General features: G+C 45.4%; 1 protein-coding gene across 1 annotated transcript in view; it reads left to right on the top strand.

Moving 5' to 3' along the window:
* RAVER2 (ribonucleoprotein, PTB binding 2) overlaps nucleotides 1-16,163 on the top strand; it is a 30,184-nt gene extending 14,021 nt beyond the window's left edge. Inside the window, exons 4-12 of the mRNA XM_088522423.1 lie at nucleotides 1,060-1,251; nucleotides 2,712-2,838; nucleotides 4,075-4,157; nucleotides 7,368-7,472; nucleotides 7,677-7,788; nucleotides 9,410-9,645; nucleotides 11,682-11,793; nucleotides 12,099-12,244; nucleotides 15,950-16,163. Of these exons, the coding sequence (XP_088378549.1) occupies nucleotides 1,060-1,251; nucleotides 2,712-2,838; nucleotides 4,075-4,157; nucleotides 7,368-7,472; nucleotides 7,677-7,788; nucleotides 9,410-9,645; nucleotides 11,682-11,793; nucleotides 12,099-12,244; nucleotides 15,950-16,096 (1,260 nt within the window). The 3' untranslated portion in view covers nucleotides 16,097-16,163. The remainder of the gene's footprint in view (nucleotides 1-1,059; nucleotides 1,252-2,711; nucleotides 2,839-4,074; nucleotides 4,158-7,367; nucleotides 7,473-7,676; nucleotides 7,789-9,409; nucleotides 9,646-11,681; nucleotides 11,794-12,098; nucleotides 12,245-15,949) is intronic.

Genomic DNA, 16,163 nt, shown 5'->3' with positions numbered 1-16,163 from the left:
GGGCAGAGTGGTTTTCTTCAGTACCTGTTTGTTTGGGAAGTTTAAAAATTACTGATCCATTTGCAAATATACTGATAGCTGCATTTTTACATATTAAGGGAGTTATATATAATTTTTATATATATGTGTATGAATATATGTATGTGTGTTCTCCACAGCTTTTTCACGGATACTCTTAACAGTGGCACTGTTTGACCACCACCTTTTTCTTCAAAATCATTTAGATTTATATTTCGGCTGTTACTGTACTTTAAGCTTTGCAGAACATGGGGCCAAATAGTTGGGAGTCGGTTGTTTTTTTTCAGTGAAATCTGGAGGATGCTTTCTGTGTCCCTGTTCATCAACACAAGTAGCAGTATATAATTGCTGTTCATTTTGTGACTGGGCATTTTTGCTTAAACTTTACTCTCTCCCTCCTCACCCCTTTTTTGTTTGGTTGAAATCTGCTCGTTCTGCTTTTAAAACTCTTCAAACAAAGGAGGGAGCATTGTCGGACAAGTAAGCCCATTTCCAGTCTAACTGATTGATCAGTCTGGCATCTTCTGCTGGCATTAAATACAGCCACAGACTTGCATCTTCCCAGAAGGCAGTATATGTCACTGGAATTTACCCTGTTACATGTTTCAACAACTGTCATGTAGTATTCTGAACAACATTTTCTTTAGTGAAGGCTTAAATAGGCTGAACAGTGAAGAGTTTGTAATTCTTAACCTGCAAAGGATAAGAAGCATGGGGCTGCATTTAAAAAGTCCTTCTCAACCTTTCTATGCTTTAAAATAACTGTTAGATACATTTCATAGCTCAGGTTCTCCATGAGATTAGAAGGAAATGACAGTGGTAATTCAAATAGATACAAGATGCCTGCCAAATATAATGTGAAGCAATGATATTCAGGTTATATTTACTACATTTGAGAAAGAGACATATTAATTTAGGTAGGTATTAACATGGGATGCTGACAGTTTGCAAAGTATTTTGCAGGGGCAGGTGAAAATACTGCAAGACAAGTCCCTGGAATTGTGCATTTTTTGTTCAGTGCGTTATGGCATGTTGTTTCAGTTTGCTCAGGATGAAGATAGTTGTGTTGGTGACTTTGCAGTGGTGGAGTACGAAACTGCAGAGCAGGCTGAGAAGGTGCAAGAAGTCACCCATGGCATGACCATCAGGGGGAAGAGGGTGCAGGTGTCCTACTGCGCCCCGGGAGCGCCGGGCAGGAGCACGCTGGCAGCGCTCATCGCGGCGCAGAGGATGGTAAGAGGGCCCTCGTGGCAAATTCCGAGTTCTTGCATGCGTGTGCTGTGTGTTCAGGGGTACCTTTGAGCAGGGAAAATCCACGTGAAGCTTCTCTTGTGGTGGTGGTGCTTGGCTGGCCAAGTGAGAGCAGGAAAAACCTGATGAAACACGAACGCTCCAAGTACGATGTGCTGAAGAGCAGCTCCATGAAATAACACTGAAGTTTTGTGTTTGTATTCATGTAAAGACTGAGAGTGAAAGCTGTTAGTACGATAAAATCAGTTTCTTGAATCTGCCTTCAAATGAGTTGTTTGTGCCCTGAGCGACTGGAATTGAATCGAGAAGCTTTAGCTGGATTTGCATTGGGAAAAACGTTGAGTTTTTGGAAGCATCAGCCAATTTGCGTACCTAGGTAGCCTATTTTTCTCCTCCCTGGACAAAACAGAGCCATGTGCTGCAAGGAGGAAGGGCAGATTATGGCCATAAGACAGCACAAAGTTACACTTCTGTAGCTTTGTGATTTTTACTAAATATAATTTTCTGTGAGAGGAGTTGTTTCAGTTCAAAACAGGAGTAAATGGAAGGGGAGTCTCTTGAAGAGATATAACTTGGTTTAAAACAAAGTGACAAGTTTTCAGTTTTAAAATAAATTTCAAGGTAATAGAAACAGTTTAATTTCATGCCCAATATAGAAGAAAGCTTTCTGCACCCGCATGTCATATCAGATGATTTCCTAGAAAATTGGATGTGATAAGTGTTACATGAAGCTGTCTTGAAAATAAAGCAGAACAATCTTGCTATACATCTTTATAGAAGGGGAGATGAGTGGAGCTATTATAAGAGAGCATGTGTTGTTCATGTTAACCATGCCTTTTGTTTCCTCCTTTATTGATAATGCCTTCTTGTGTAAGGAGAAAAAAAGAAATGGGCCCTAGGGAAAAATAGTAGGTTTGAAGCTTTTAGGGAGTAATTAGGAGGTTTGTTTGTGGGGGAAGGTGCATAGAAAGGAGCATGAAACAGGGAGGGAGAAACTGGCATTATTTTCGTGTGTAAAATGAAATATATATCTCAATGTCACACAAGTTTGAGCTCTTTTTGGTCTGAGAAATACTAATTCGTAATGTGAAAATTGCTGTGTTGACTTGTGCTTAGACTTTTAACTACTGCAAAGTCTGGGAGAGAGCGGGAACATTCAGGTGCTTCTAAGTCTACTAGGAAGCAATAGGAAAAGTGTGAGAGCAGAAACTTAAGACACTTGTCAGGAAAAGAGAGGAGGACAACACTGATTTTACCGTAGTAAAGAGAGTGCTGGGGTGTGTTCTGTTAGTTGTACAGAACTAAAGTTATTTAGATTTGGGATGTGGATATTTTAGCTCAGGTTCTCCATCTTATTCAAGAAAGTAGTAGTTACGTGGGGATTTAAGTGTGTTCTTTGTTTCCTCCTGACCCTAACGTTTTGATATCTCTCTTCGTTTGAGATGAGGAACAATAGGAAAGGATTGCTTCCAGAACCAAATCCAGTGCAGATTATGAAAAGCTTTAGTAACCCAGCAATGTTGCAAATGTTAATGCAGCCCCAGTTGCGTGGACATACTGTTAAACCTGGTAAGTTGTTTAAAGCTGAGCTTAAAAAGAAACCCTGTGCTTAGTGAAGATGCTTTCAACAAAGGAAAGACACAGGAATAGTGTGTAACAGTTTCTCAGTGTGCCTGTGTAGGCACTTTTTCATTCTTTATGACAGCGACAACAAAGAGGATTGACAGGGTAAAGTTTAGTATTAGCCAGAAATACCTTTGCACCAACTCTGGAGTCTTATATTAGAAGCAGATCTAAAATGAAGTCTCTTCTCCAGACATAGTCAAAATTGCAAGTTTAAATCTGATTCCAGATCTGAACTTTACAGCATGGAGTCCTGCATCTTAAGTTCATACTATTTTTAAATGATTATTCAGCCTTGTGTGCTACTATAGTTGTACTCAGCATTTCATAAGAAAAGCAGTAGCCCAAAACATTTCTCGGAAGGAATTTGCTTTCTCAATGCAGTGAATGTGAAAAAAATATATTAAGAGCAATCTTACCACATTTCAGACAGTGAAAGTACTGGGAACAAGAATAAGATAAGGAACAAGCAGATAAGCTGGGAGGTGGGAGCAGTTAAGAGTGTGTGACACATGTACTGTACTGTTTCTCACTTTTCAATCTTAACAATAGCCCAGAATACAATTTTCATGGGCATTTGTCACTGGCTTCTGTCTTCCTTTGAAAACTTGTCATTTTATTGGTAGCTTTGAATATTCAGTCTCCTAATTTTCCCAAAATTCTCTCTATATTTTTTTCTTTCTCTTGCTGTGATCATTCTCTCAGTGCTGTAAAACAAGTAATTGTACTGCTGTGAAGTCCTTGCTTTTACCTTAGCATTTTGATCCATTAATAACTCTTGTTTTGTTAGGCTGTTACTTTTTACAGTCTGAAGTTTAATTGATGAACTCTGCTAATTTTCTATATTTTTAGAGTCGGATAAAGAAAAATTTTGTGTGAAGTGACTATATCTTTCAAAGCACTTTAGCTAGTGCTCTGGTCTTGCAGTTGGCTGCAGGCATTTCTGCATCTTTGGGTAAAGTTGTCACCTTCAAAGGGATTCCGTGAATGCACGTTTGGTCTCTAAGACACAGCTAACCCCAGATCAAAGCTGGGTGCATTGGAAGGTTTCATTATAGTCACTGTTACTATATTGAAGATTTTTCTGGAAACCGAATATGAAAAATATACAATAATTCTGTAAAAACCATTTCCCTCCACCTTATAAAAATCCTGTTATTTTTTCTTGTGTTTCTAAAACAGTTCTTGGAGCATCTGCGGGTTTACCTCACCTTATAAACACAGCAGTTGGCCCAGCTTTTTTGCAGTTGAATAAAGTTCATCAGGTATGTCTCTTAACACAAAATATCTTTTATCAAAGCAGATATTCACGGAGATCTCAGCATGAAAAAATATTTAATTTTTTTTCAAGAAACTTTGTCTAAAAGGTATTCTCATTAAAGCTGTCTCTTTGAAAAACAAAACCAAAAAAAAGGCACTCATGACTGAGGGGATATAAGTGAGAGCTCCCTGTTCTTACTTTCCACAAGTAACTTACTTTATCTTACTGAGGTTTTGATTTTCTAGCATTGTCTGGTGAAGCAACAAGTTGCCATTTCTGGGAAGAAAATCACCTCTTCTAGAAGTAGAAGAGCTTGGGGTATCCATTTCTCTTGGAGCTGCTCATACCTGTTGCCTGTAGAGATCATAAAATTCTTGCCTTGAATAAGATAAATCAATAACATTATCTTAATTCTAAAGCTTGCAGGAGTCAAAATGTGCTACATTTGCCATAAAAGCAGTAATTTGCAGATATTATTACTTAGTCAAAAATAAGTCAAAGCAACAAAGTGTTTAGAGTGTTCTTGGAATACTTCATTGTAAACTTGGTATGACTTCCATGTAGAGTCCAGAATTTCTGAAAATTCCTGTAAAACCTATTGAGGATGAGTTTACCCTGGAAGTGAGTGGTGAGGATAAAGGCTGGAATAATCAATCCCCTCAGGCAGGACTGTTCCCTGCAGCCGTCCGCGTGGCCAGCGCCTGCCCAGCTTCCTCCTTACACTGGGCTCCCCTCGGCGGCTTCTCCAGTGCCACAGCTCTGCTAAAAGCCACAAATTGCTTTTAGTGTTCATGAGTATTCATGCTGCTTTTATTTATTTTGTTTTTCATAGATCACTATGAGAGACTTGAGTCGATTCCATTGACTTATTCTCTCTGATGCTTCAGAAATTGCCATACAGCAAATAAAATCCTCTTAAGTATTGGTTATTATTTCTGCTATTCTTTTGGCAGATGTAGAATTATAGATCTTAAGAGATCTATAATCTTAATATAGATCTTAAAAGAAACTAACCTAAAATGCAGTAAATATATGTAACTTTTCTGGTGTTCTCCTAGAAAGTGCCAGAGGAATATATGCATTTCAAACATTAAATGTATATATATATATTTTTTAAAATTCTGTGCCTTCCCTTGAATTGCTTTTTGCCTTGTGTACTGAAAATATTGCATTGGTATTTGCTTGTCCTTTTATTTTAAACAGCATCTGCAGTTGGTATATTTAGTTATTGCTGCTCTTTCGTCACTCCTGGAGAGTCTGTGCTTCCTTGGAAGGCAGCAGGAATGCTTTCTAATCACAGTTTTACCCAGCCAGGAGCCTGGCTGATGATGCAGTGCTTTGGCTTATGGTGCTGCAGCCAAACTAGTGCTTTCTCTTTGGAGAGACACAGGCATCTAATGCACTTCCATGGAGCCTCCCATCCTTTCATTAGCTCCAAACCTCATCTAATAGCCCGAATCCTGTCGGTAGTGATTTGATTATCTCAGTTCCTCCTGCTAGGCTCATTTTGCTGTTGTGCAGGGACTTATTCCAGGCTGTTCCCTAAAGCTGGAGGAGTGGGTCGCTGTTCCTGTCCTGGGATTCAGTGTAGTCCCAGCGCAGGGGAGGAGAGAGCGTCTCGTGGGTCCGACTCCCTCCCTGCCAACGCTCATTCAGCCTCCTGTGCAGTTGCTCTTGCTACTTTATATTCAGGGTTTTCTAAAATATTCTACTATGAAGAAACTATTTTTAGGATGATTCTGCCAAAATATTATGAAATAATTGATAAAGAGAGGTCCAACAGAGAGAAATTTGAACAAATACATGACTCACCACTAACCTTTTAGTTCTGGAATTAGCATGGCTTATAACTCCTTTCTTTTAATTTTCTTAATTATGATTACCATGTGCTACAATAGTGCATTGTAAACGTCTTCAGGGATGTGTTTTCCTAAGTCATATGTCCGTTTACTTAATTTTACTAATTCAGGGAATCCTTTTGCAGTCTCTAACCAGTCAGATTTTCCACTCCAGTATAATCTCAATTGCAAAACTTTCCGGAATACATTTCCTTTGTTGGCATAACCAAGTTTAGGAAGAACATCCAATGGTGTTAGTGACAATAAAGGGCTGCACATAATATCTATTAGAAATCTTTCTTAAAATAGCAGGTACACCAGCATTATCCAGAGGTGGCCCTTTTGGATTTTAATGGCTTGTTTCTGATCTAGAATCTAGCATTGTAATGCCCAAGAGACCCTTGTTTCATGCATTGTTTTATTTGTAAAAGATTTGCAAAACCACAAAGGACCGTTCCTTCAAGTGAGTGCCATGTTATAGGCTTATAGGGGCCCTTTTTTTCCACGAAACCTGACCATAGCCTGAGAAGACACAACCCAGCCTTGAAAATATTTGTGAGGTGTTATGGAGCTAACCGTAAAATATGCAAAACGATATGTGCTGAGAGCTGCCTTCTCCTTAGGTATTGGCTTCATTATTGGTTTTATGGCGACTTTTGCAAGGTAGGACATTTCAGAAAATGAAGAGGGCAGCACTCACCGAGATTTCTGCCAGTCCGTGTCCCGATTAGCCCTTCTTGCACTGCTGCACGAGGAGATGAGCAGAGCAGCTTCTGTTTTGCCTGGCAAATCACGCTCAGGAACTGCTGCCAGAAAGATGGTTAAAAACAGCTTCCAGCATGTGTTCAGCTAGCATGAAACGTAGCGCGGCTTTGTGACCTGGCGTGGACAGAAGTTTTCTTTCAAACCTCCCTGGGTAGCAAGGATCCACCTCCTTGGGTAGATGGGGACATCTACCCAACCAAAGAGGATTGTGGTGGTGAACAGCGATACAGAAATTTTGGGTGAGACTTATTTTGTGGGCAGCGCAAATCACAGTGCGAATGAACTGACCGTTTTTTCATGTTTCTGGAATAGAACTTGGCATAGAGAGTTCCCACTAGAAAGAGGTAGGGAAAGGTATGTGGATATTCCTCTTTGAAGCAATGATGCTGTTTGTGAGGCCGGGCTGAGAGTCCCAACTGGTTACAACAGAGCCCAGAGTCAGTAGATTCCTGGTGGAGCTGAGGTGCTAGAAATGCAGAGCAAGGCACAAGGCAGTCCCAGGGGTTTGAACGGATCATTTAAATTTCTGCAAATAGTATTATGTGAAAATGTTTCAAGAAGGTGCTGTTTTCCATGTTTCCCAGCTAACGTTTCTTTCATTAATTTCACAGAATTCAGTTCTGGGGAGCGCATCTAATTTACTGCTGCAGAGCCCTCCTCACCTGCCATTGCCACAGCAGCAGCTCGTGAAGATTGAGAACGTGCAGGCTAATAGTGTAAGGTCCTCACTAGCTCTGGCTGTCTTTGCATACTCATATAACTGAGAGAAGTAATATGTTTTGCTTTGTTTTTAATGTTTATAATTCCACTGTTAGCCCTGTCCAAAAGGGTTAACTGAAATCTGTTAATCTGAAAATAATAAGAGCGAGCTGCAAACAGATGATTTTAGTCACTTAGACCTTTTCTGTTCTTCCTTGCAGAAACCAGGTTTGCTGGGGGAACCTCCGACCATGCTGCTGCAGACAGTGCTGGGAATAGGGGTGATGCCATCTGTGAGTTCAGGCATGGGAACGCGTGGAGAAGCTCATAAGTGTAAATGACACTTTATTTCCTACCAAATCAGCTTGAAATTATGTATTTTATTTTCTCCCACTTTTAGCAAGTGCAGTAATTTGTAATGTAAGGAAAGAGCTGTAGAGTAATGCAAGTCATAGAGCTATTCCCTGTGAAATGTCTGTGGATATTGCTGCACTGATACGTTTTTTCATCAAGTGGCACAAAATCAGAGGCCTTCCCAGTTCAATAATCTGAAATATTTTAGGGTTAAAAAGAAGTGCAAACAGTGTACATATAACCATTTAACTGTTTAAATTCTGTGACAACTGTACAACTCCCTTCTCCTCCTAAAGTTCAGCATATTTTAGTTCTCAGTGTGTTATATTTACTCTTACAGTTTAATTGATTTATAATAACCCTGTAGTAATATTTTTACATTGTTTATCTCACCCAAATTGCAGTGAGAATGAGACCGTATGTCCCAGCCACACTTCTAATTTCTTGTGGCTAACTAAGCCTGACTGAATTTCATGGCTAGGTCAAACACCTCTTGCATCGATTCATGTCAAGTGAAACTGGCTGGGATGCCATTAACTTCGCTTAGTGCACTCAGAAGTCTTACTGTGAACTACTCCTCTTCCATTTTATGTTGAATTTTGGCATAAAAGGGTTTCTTGTTAATGCATTTATCTTCCAAAAATAAATGGAGATCAGCCATTGTATCTGGCAGCTTTTTGTCATTAAATTGTTGGTAATCTGTGCATGCCTTAAGCAGAAACCAAGCATGAAGCATGTTGTCGTGTTGCCTGGCTTCTCTCATCTCTTCCCTCAGGGAGTCCCCTGTGGCGTTTGTTGAGTATTTGCAGGTTGTCAGAAATTCTGCTTACTCAGTCACCAGCATTTTGAGTGCATTTTAATGTCTGGTCTTTGATACCCATTTTGAGTGCAAATTCCTGGCATCCCAGCGATGCCTTTAATTTTTATGAGCAGAGATGAGCTGTGACACTGCACAGTGTGTCTTTTTATGCTGCCTCCATTGAGAGCCACATGTTCCGCAGCATAAGCTGGAGCCAACCCTTGTTTAATACTATTTTAGCAGTTACATTTTTGCTGGGTGCCTGGGCTACATTGTTAAAGCAATTCCCATCTGTTTATAGTTGTAGACATGATTTGATTAATGTACTAACCAGTAGCAAATAAAAGCTTTCTGAAAGCTTTTTTTTCAGAAAACTTTTTTTCAGAAACCTATTTTGAATTTTTAGATTTTAGAGAATGCTTTCTGGATGTTTTGTTTGTAAAAGGAATTTTACTAATACCAGCTGCTGTTAGATTGTTTTCCCCGTATCCACAAACAAGACCTCTAGGATGTTGTTCAAAGGCTTTTTGAGTGCTCAGTAACTGGTTATGAAAGGGGATGTTTAGAATGAGAATATTATCAAAAACACTCACAGTTTTCTTTTATAGAATTAGCTTTATTTAAAGTTGTCTGTTCCTGGGTTGCTAAAAGAATAAAAACTATCATCAGAATCCAGCACCCTGTGACAGCTGTGAAATAGATCTCTAAATGTTTTTCCCCTCGCTTCATAAAAACCCCAGACAAAACGCACAGATAAATCTTCCCTAACAGAAAAGTTTCTCCATTTATGGCTGACTGCAGCATCTAATCTGCCTCCAATTCGAACCGCAGCCGCGGGGATGGGCATGTTGCCATTCTTCCCGAGCCAGCACGTGGTGGGACAGGCTGTGCCAGGGCAGAGCAGCGCTCCGGAAAAACAACCCGACGCGGCGGCGGCGGCGCCCGCGCAGCCGCTCCGGCCCCGCGCGGCCCTCGCGCATCTCCCCACACGCGCCAAGCAGCAGGGCCAGCCGACAGGCCCCGACGCCAGCCTGGGGGTAAGGCGCCTTCCCGGAGCACCGTTCCCTTCTCTCCTGCTGGTTTTCCTCTCTCCTTGTGTGTGGGTTTAATATTTGTTAATTTGTCAAGAGTTAACTGTGGTTCTTCACTATAAAACTCGCTAGGTCGTAGGCTCATCCAGGAGACGCTCTAAGGTCGTTTCAGTTACGAATTACAGGGAGGGAACAACAATGCTCTTTGGTGGTCCAAAGGAAGTAACAAAGGAATCCTTTTTTTTAGTGCTGTTTTTTTTTTTCCATGTGTATGCCTCATAATATTTGATGATGAAATTATCCCCAAGGAGATGTCCCTTTTTTAAAGACTGAAAATTGAACTTGTGATGGAATTTAGAGACCAGCAGGTCCCCAGATAGTGTTTCTGTACATATGTGTAGTAATATTTCCGCTTTTCACTTACTATCATCTTCCCAGTGTGAAGTCAGTTTTATTATTTATTTCCCAAAGCCTGAGGGGGATTGAACCAATTGTTTTTTTCTCTATTTCTTACGATCAATAGAATTTGGTCCACACTTTTGCTTTTTTTTATAAATGGCATATACATGGAAACGAGAAGATCTTATTTAATTCAGATCTGCATCTTCCTTACATTTTTTCTGAAAGCAGCTGAAGTGCCTAGATTCCACGGGGTATTGGTGGCTCTATTCTTTACATAGCTCTGACAGATTTGGCCCTACTTCAGAAAGTGAACTTTTTAAATTTTTAAATCACTTTTTGCTGCAATAAAGTGTGATTCTGCATTTATATGCCTGAGTTTTACCTATGTTTGTCTACACATGGCTAAAATACATAAGGAGTGTGTTTGTGGCTATAGAAAATCAGCGTCTGAGCTCGGTGGTTCCTGTAGTTAGAAAGGAATGTGTTGTTTATGGTGAAAAGTTCCTTTTTGGTAGATGTTCTAATTGTTTCCTTTTCCGCATCGGCAGACAGATGGCCCCATTTGCAGAAATCACTTCCTTAATAAGACATCCACGGCTTGCCCGCTGATACTGAACAGCCATCCTATCTTAAATGCCAGCTTTTGTGTCCAAGCTCCGCTGAAGCTTTTGGTGTTTGAAAACTGGGCTCGCAGTTTGTGAAAAGCTGAAGATTAATACTATTTCACGTGCTTTTAAATAATTGCATTTTTTCTTGGGAAAAAGCAGTGGAATATATTTAGGGTGCTACATAAACGTCTGAGCTGTGTATTTCAGACAGGCTATCCAACTTGCTTGCATAAGTGCTTATTTCAACCCTCTTTTTGGTGGCTTTTTCCAATATTGTAAACAAACCTACTGCTCGTGCATGAAACATAATGTTGGCCTTACCGAGCCACTCCGCTATTGAAACGAGCAGCTCTTGGCAGCAGGTTCCCCCTCAGAATAACTCTGCTTTTCCTCCCCGCTGAACTACTCGTCTCTACCTGCAAATTTTCTTCTTTTCCGCAGAGAGCCCTTCCCCGTCACGGGGCCCTGCCCTGATACCCCCTAGCCCTCGTAGGAAAACACCCCGGGTGGTTTGGAGACGTGAGTCTGTCCTCGTGCTTCATTTCTGCTCATCAACATTGCTCCCCTTCACGACTGGTGGTCAGAGCGAGGGCTTAGGTGGCCGGCACGGCGCAGACATTCCCAGCTGAACACAGGGATCGTTTGCCCTCCGTTTGCTTGTGCCTCTGGATTTGATTTGGCTCCGCTGTGTATGTGATGCTAATTCCCTTCATCTGTGGTTGCTGCGGTGCTCATTAGGCATTTTCTTGAGTGTATGAGCTTTGAGTTGTTTTTATTTTTTCATGTTGCTCAGTAACTTAGAGTTTAAAGCAACACTTTCCTTAAAAAAAAAAAAAATCATTTGGCAAGGAAAAAAATCTAGGCAGTGTATTCAGTCAACGCGTCCCCAGTTTTTATGCAAAAAAAAAAATCCTGCTGCTTTTCATAGGGCTATACTTTTTTTTTCCCCAAAAATCATGCTGGGACTCATCTCTGACAAGTGTAGGAATATAAAGCATGCTGACACACGAAACCTCTCCAATTATTTCACAGACTCCCCTGAAAAAACAGACGTCGCTGCTGGGAGAGCCACCAAAAGAAATTCGCCTGAGTACCAACCCCTACTTGAATTTGGCAAGTGTGTTGCCTGGTTTGTGTCTTCCAGGTAAGCAGCTCTCATAGGACGTTTTCTTGACCAGAGTGTGGCAAATTCTTACTCTGCTTGGCAGGTGATTTGAATAACCACAGCATTTATCTTTAATTAAATCCTACATTCTGCCTTGACACTGCTCTATCATTTACTCTCTTATTATTTTCTTCTAAACGCTGTTTAAATTGGAGCGCGGCACAATCTGAAGTGGCGAATTTCTGTTGTTACGCCAGCAATTGCCCTGCTGGAGTGCAACAGGACTGAACTGGACTTAACTTGTGCCATTAAGGTGACCCGGGTATTATTTGTGTTCTGGACAGCAATCGCCAGCAAAGCCTCTAGTCCGCTGCAGCAGACGGGACTTGCACACAACGTTTTGGATGCTGCTGGGTCTCAGGGAGCTGCATCACAACATGGAGTGGAAAATTACTTCAGTTACTCGCAGCAGCCTGGGGAGTACACCCAGGTGAGTGGTCTCACAGCACTTCCTTTCTTCCGAAGCCTGGTTGGTCCCTCACTGCCCTGGCAGAAGGGTTTTTGGCTCGTAGATCCCTTGTTTGGGGCCAAGGTCGACTGTTGCTTTTCTCTGTGGACTTTCCAATGCACCTCGTGGTAGACACGCACCCTGTTAGCCGAGCACGGGGCTGGAGGGGCTTGCCCAGCATCACAGACCACCCTTCACGGATCTGAGGCTTTCCTGCAGCCCAGGCCCTCGTACGTCCCCTTCCCTGGTAGCCCTGCGAGGGGCACGGAGGAGATTTAGCCCCAAGTACACTTAATCCCAGTCAGAAAAAGCCTCAGCACGTTCCCTGCTGCAGGTCATAGTTGTTGCAAGATTTCTTCTCCAGAGCCTTTGCTGAATTCAGTGCAGTCAGCCAGAGAATTATTTTCAGATAACTTCTGGCTCGGCCTTTGTTTCTCTTCAAAACCATGCAGTTTTCCCTCTTCCCCTTTCCGAAACAGTTTTCCCAAGCTTTGGCTGGGTCCCGAGAGCAGTGTGGTCTGTGCAGCAGAAGTTCTGAGGCAGCTTTGGGAATTTTTCCGCTTTCTGCCCGTGGGTTTTGCTGCATAGGATTTCTTTACCATATGTAACATTTGGTGATCAAAGTATGGCCATAAAGTGGAGGCTGCCCCTGATCAGAGAGTACTGACAGCAAGTGCTGAATTCCACAAACACCGGGGCTGCCTGTGGGATAACAGTGCTGCATTTTCATTAGCCATCACTAATCCATATAGAAATACGATGGTGCAGATGAGTTTAGCTGTTTGCGAAGCACGTATGGATCATATTTTCTATACTGTTGTATTGTATTTTCTATAGAAAAGTCTTGGGGCTGCTCTGAAAAAGCCCTTGTGGTTGTTTCCTCCTGCCCCCGTCCCTACCATCCCCTCCTCCCCTGTGTTAGAGCCGTTTTGCCTCATCCCACGGTGGGGAGCCAGAAATGTGCTCGGTGACAAGGGAATCCCGTCCTTGGTGACAACGGAGCGGGGCTGCTGCAGGAATTGGGGTCCCGGGGGCAGGGATGGCTCCATCGCTCGGTCCGTGGGCGCGTGGCGGGGCCGGCGCTGGCTGGTGCTCGCGTGAGCTCCGTGGGACGGGACCCCGGGGAGCATTTGCTGCGACAGGGCCCTTTGCCAGGGCCATCCTTGCGAGTCGGAGCGGATCCGGTGGGAATCCGGGTGAGAGGAGCAGGAGAGAGTGACCTGCAACCACCTGACCGAGCCTGGAGGGTCTTGCCCAAATCTGATCATTGGCTTCAAGTTTATTTTGATGCCTCCTGAAGACAGTTCCCATCCCCTGGTCCTTAAAATCCTGTTTAAAAACAGCACTCTTGCAGTATTTAACGTTATTTATCAGTAGCACGACGGACATGGACGGTGTCGCTGGGGTGCAGAGGTGCTGCACATCGTTCTCCACTGTCCCCTGCGTGTGCCACCGAGGCTGCGGTGCCTTCTGTATCTTTGGTCATTCATGTGGGTTTGAGTGTTTGGTTTGAGCAGCGCAACTCAGTGTGTTTTGATACTTCTTGGGGAGCTTTGCCTTTAGTCATTCCCGTGTCCCGCGCGGTGGTAAGAACTGTTTGCACTGAGTGATGGTGGTGGACAGCCAATGGGCAGAGGGTTCCTCCTCCTTTGCAGGAGGCTGTTCAGCAGCGCTGGCTGCATCGTGCCCAGGCCAGAGCCCGGGGGGCTGAGACTGGAGCCTCCGGAGCAAGAAACAACTTGACTCTCCGGCCGGCCGCGCCGGCTCTCCATCCCAGCCTCATGGGTGTAGGAAAACACTCCCGCCATGAACAACGTGCCGTAAAGTTATTTTCCCATCAGTCTAGGGACTGTTTGTCTCCCAGGCCACTGCATAGCCCCTGTGCTGCCAAAGTTTTTGTTTTTCTAAGGAATTAGGTAAAGAAATCCTGCGTGGCGCTCAGGAGAGCGCCGCGTGCCTGCACTGCTCTGAACGGCTCCCTCCTCCTTTCAGCAGCCGGGTGCCATTGGGGTGTTTCCGTGCCCGCTGGGGGCTCGCAGGCTTATCAACCACAGTGAATTATCCAGCGTCTTTTCCTTGAACCACCTTCCCGCGGAGCCCGTTCCGCACTGGGGGCAGCCCTGGCCTGGCTGCAGCCCCGGAGGGGCTTCTCCTCCTCGGTGCTTTGCTGCCACCGAGCGGCTCCCGGCACGCGGGACGCTCCGGGCCCCCACGCTGCCGCGGGCGCTCTCCTTCCCACGCGCGCGGCGGAGCACAACCCCTTCCCGCGGCCCTCGGAGGAGGAGAAGCCGAGCGGAGCTTCCCGCCCCGCGCCCTGCAGGGCCGAGCTCAGGTACCACCAATCCAAACGGGAGAAGAGAGGCTGGAAGTTGGGAGCAAAGCGCTTGGGAAGGTGGCGCCTGCGAGGATGAACAAGCCTTCGAGGAGGTCGGCAAGGAAAGCAGGAGGAGAGGAGGTAGTTCACGCTGTTTCGGGTTTTTGTCTGGCAGTGGGCACCTTTGGGATGAATCTCTGGAGTCAGCAAACCTGCTACCTCCTATTAACGAGGCCTTGGGAGAAAAAAAACAACACCTGGAAATGTCTTTCCCTTGAGGAATGTGCCAGGAGCCAGATGCAACCTGCTTCCGTCAGGCTCACGGAACAGAACTGGCTTTGTGTGTTGCGCCCGGGAGAGCCTGGGCTTTGGCAGTGACGCGTGCCGGCAGGATGGGGAGATGCTGTGCAGGTAGAGAGCGGGTTTGGAGGAGACCGTGAGTCCCGACTGGAAGTTGCTTTAACACAGACCGAGGGGATGGCACCGCAGGCTCTGCCCGCCCTGGGCTTCTCGTGTTCCTGGAAGTCTCAGGGAACGGTCTCATGGCCCAGGTCACTCACGGTGCTCCCGTTTTGGGGATGAGATTTGCTGTGAAATGGTCTCTTTTTCGGAGGAGCTTTAAAAGGAACATGCAGCTCTAGTAACTCCTGACTCGTGGGCTGCGCACAAAGCCTGGCTGCAACCGGGTTGGTGTCTGGCAATAAAGGTGGCCGAGGCCCGAACACCTTGTGCGCCAAAATTGCGCTTTGCAGTTCCAACTACCTGTGGTGGGACTGGAAATGAGAGAACTTGCAGCACTGCAAGGGAGGTGACACCTGGGCTTGGTGCTGGCCGCCCCGCGTGGCAGCGGAGCCCGGCCCGGTGCCATCGGTGGCAGAACGCGAGCGGCGCTTGGCACGGCCCGGCTCGTGTGGATTTCGCCTTCACGACTAGGCACTTTTCTCATTCCTAGAGTTAATCCTCAGGGAAGAGGATCCCCAACGGCCCCCGGGGAGGCTCCGTGTTGGGCAGCGCTGTGTTCAGCCTGCGCGTTGCTCCGGTAGCGGCGCCGGGCAGAGCCGCGGCAGGGCCGGAGGTGGCCGGAGCAGCCGGGGCTGTCGGAGCAGGCGCTCGGCCCAGCCCTTCGGGAGCGAGCGCCGCTGCTCCTAATCCCAGAGCCGCTTCAGCCCGGCCTCGAGCAGCGCAGCAGAGCCGGGCGCTGGGGCAGGGCCTCGCGTGCCCTTGCAGAAACCTCCTCTCGAGCTCTGCAGCCTTTCCTTCCCCGCAGCAGCGGGAGGCGTTTTAGTTCAGGGAGTTTTGTTTAGAGAACGCCGCTCCGCTCCCTGCAGGAGCTGCCGCCGCAGCCCCGGCGCTCACGCGCTTCTCGTCCGCAGGTGGCCGCGAGCCGAAGCGAGAAGCGGGGCTCGTCCTACCTGGTGCCGTCGCCGGAGCCCGGCCCCGGGCCGTGCGTGGGCCCGCAGGCGCCGGGCTCGGCCGTGCGCTACGCCGAGTCCTCGCTGAAGAAGAAGCGCGTTTACTGACCCGCATCCGGGCCGCCTCTGCCCGCTGCTATTTATTGCTGCCTTCGCTTCAGCCGGTGCCGCTGCC

The sequence above is a fragment of the Tinamus guttatus genome, unplaced genomic scaffold (assembly GCF_059628265.1).
Source record: "Tinamus guttatus ecotype Peru unplaced genomic scaffold, ASM5962826v1 Tinamus_guttatus_pri_ptg000153l, whole genome shotgun sequence".
Classification (NCBI taxonomy): Eukaryota; Metazoa; Chordata; class Aves; order Tinamiformes; family Tinamidae; genus Tinamus; species Tinamus guttatus.
Note: the sequence above shows the minus strand (reverse complement) of the source record. Positions and strands in the feature narration are given on the sequence as shown.